The following is a 1,278-nucleotide window of genomic DNA, read 5'->3' as shown; positions in this document are numbered from 1 at the left end:
CTGAGTGCGGAAGAAATGACGCACTTGAACTGTGGTGTTGGAGAAGACTCCTGAGAGTCCCTGGAGTGCAAGGAGATCAAAACAGTCAATTATAAAGGAAATCAATCCTGAATATTCATTGAAAGGACTGATGCTGAAGCTGAAGCTCCAATACTTTGGCCACCTGATGCGAAGAACTGACTCATTGAAAAAGACCCTGATGCTGGGAGGGATTGGGTGCAGGAGGAGAAGGGGAAGACAGAGGATGAGATGGTTGGATGGCATCCCGGACTCGATGGACATGAGTTTGAGTAAGCTCCGGGAGTTGGTGATGGACAGGGAAGCCTGGCGTGCTGCAGTCTATGTGGCAGCAAAGAGTCGGACACGACTGAGCAGCTGAACTGAACTGAAATTTTCTACAATGAATATGTATTATAATATAGAAAAACCTAATTTTTAAAAATGTTCATAATCTTTGATCTAGCAATTTCTGTCCTAGTATTCTAGGGAGATATTTAGAAATATAAATAAAAATCTTTTTTTTTTTTTTTTTTTAGAAAAGCACTTAACATTTAATGAATTTCCCAGCATGTGGCTTCAAGCCACCAGGACACAAGCCCCACCTACACCCTTAGTCTTCTCCTCAGCTCTTCTGCTGAAGAATTTGGCCTTCACGATGACAGGCTGCTTTGGGAGCTTTCCTTTGCCCAGAACTTCGTAGTAACCTGATCGCACCACATCAATGATAGGAGCAGCTCCTGTCTTGTTCTTGGCAGCATTTACTTGTGTCTGCTCACTAACCAAGGTCCACAATTTGTCAAGGTTGACAGTCGGGCAGAAACTCTGGTTCCTCTTTAAGTGGTAATGCCTCATACCAACTTTCCCAAAGTATCCTGGGTGATATTTGTCGAAGTTGATCCTGTGATGATGCATGCCACCAGCATTACCTCGGCCTCCGGGGTGTTTCCGGTGTTTGCCGATGCGGCCGTGGCCGTGGCTCACGTGGCCCCTAAGTTTCCGGGTCTTCCTTAGTCTGGATGGCATGTCGGCGGCCTAGACGAAAGAGCAATAAAAATCTCATATTCAAAAACATCCTGGAATGTGAAGTCAAGTGGGCCTTAGAAAGTATCACTACGAACAAAGCTAGTGGAGGTGATCACACTCCAGTGGAGCTATTTCAAATCCTGAAAGATGATGCTGTGAAAGTGCTGCACTCAATATGGCAGCACATTTGGAAAACTCAGCAGTGGCCACAGGACTGGAAAAGGTCCGTTTTCATTCCAACCCCAAAGAAAGGCA

General features: G+C 45.3%; 1 protein-coding gene across 1 annotated transcript; it reads right to left on the bottom strand.

Moving 5' to 3' along the window:
- Positions 1-526: 526 nt before the first annotated feature.
- LOC109556986 (large ribosomal subunit protein uL15-like) lies at positions 527-1,067 on the bottom strand. Its single transcript, XM_070784789.1, has one exon. It carries the CDS (start codon positions 1,021-1,023, stop codon positions 577-579), a length of 447 nt encoding a protein of 148 aa, XP_070640890.1. The 5' UTR covers positions 1,024-1,067; the 3' UTR covers positions 527-576.
- Between the last annotated feature and the right edge of the window lie 211 nt (positions 1,068-1,278).

Source organism: Bos indicus, chromosome 3, assembly GCF_029378745.1.
Source record: "Bos indicus isolate NIAB-ARS_2022 breed Sahiwal x Tharparkar chromosome 3, NIAB-ARS_B.indTharparkar_mat_pri_1.0, whole genome shotgun sequence".
NCBI lineage: Eukaryota > Metazoa > Chordata > Mammalia > Artiodactyla > Bovidae > Bos > Bos indicus.
The sequence above is the reverse complement of the archived record's forward strand: the minus strand, read 5'-3'. Positions and strand labels throughout refer to the sequence as shown.

Excerpts from the sequence above, each read along its gene's own strand:
- LOC109556986 (XM_070784789.1), bottom strand. The coding sequence starts at position 1,023 with ATGCCATCCAGACTAAGGAAGACCCGGAAACTTAGGGGCCACGTGAGC.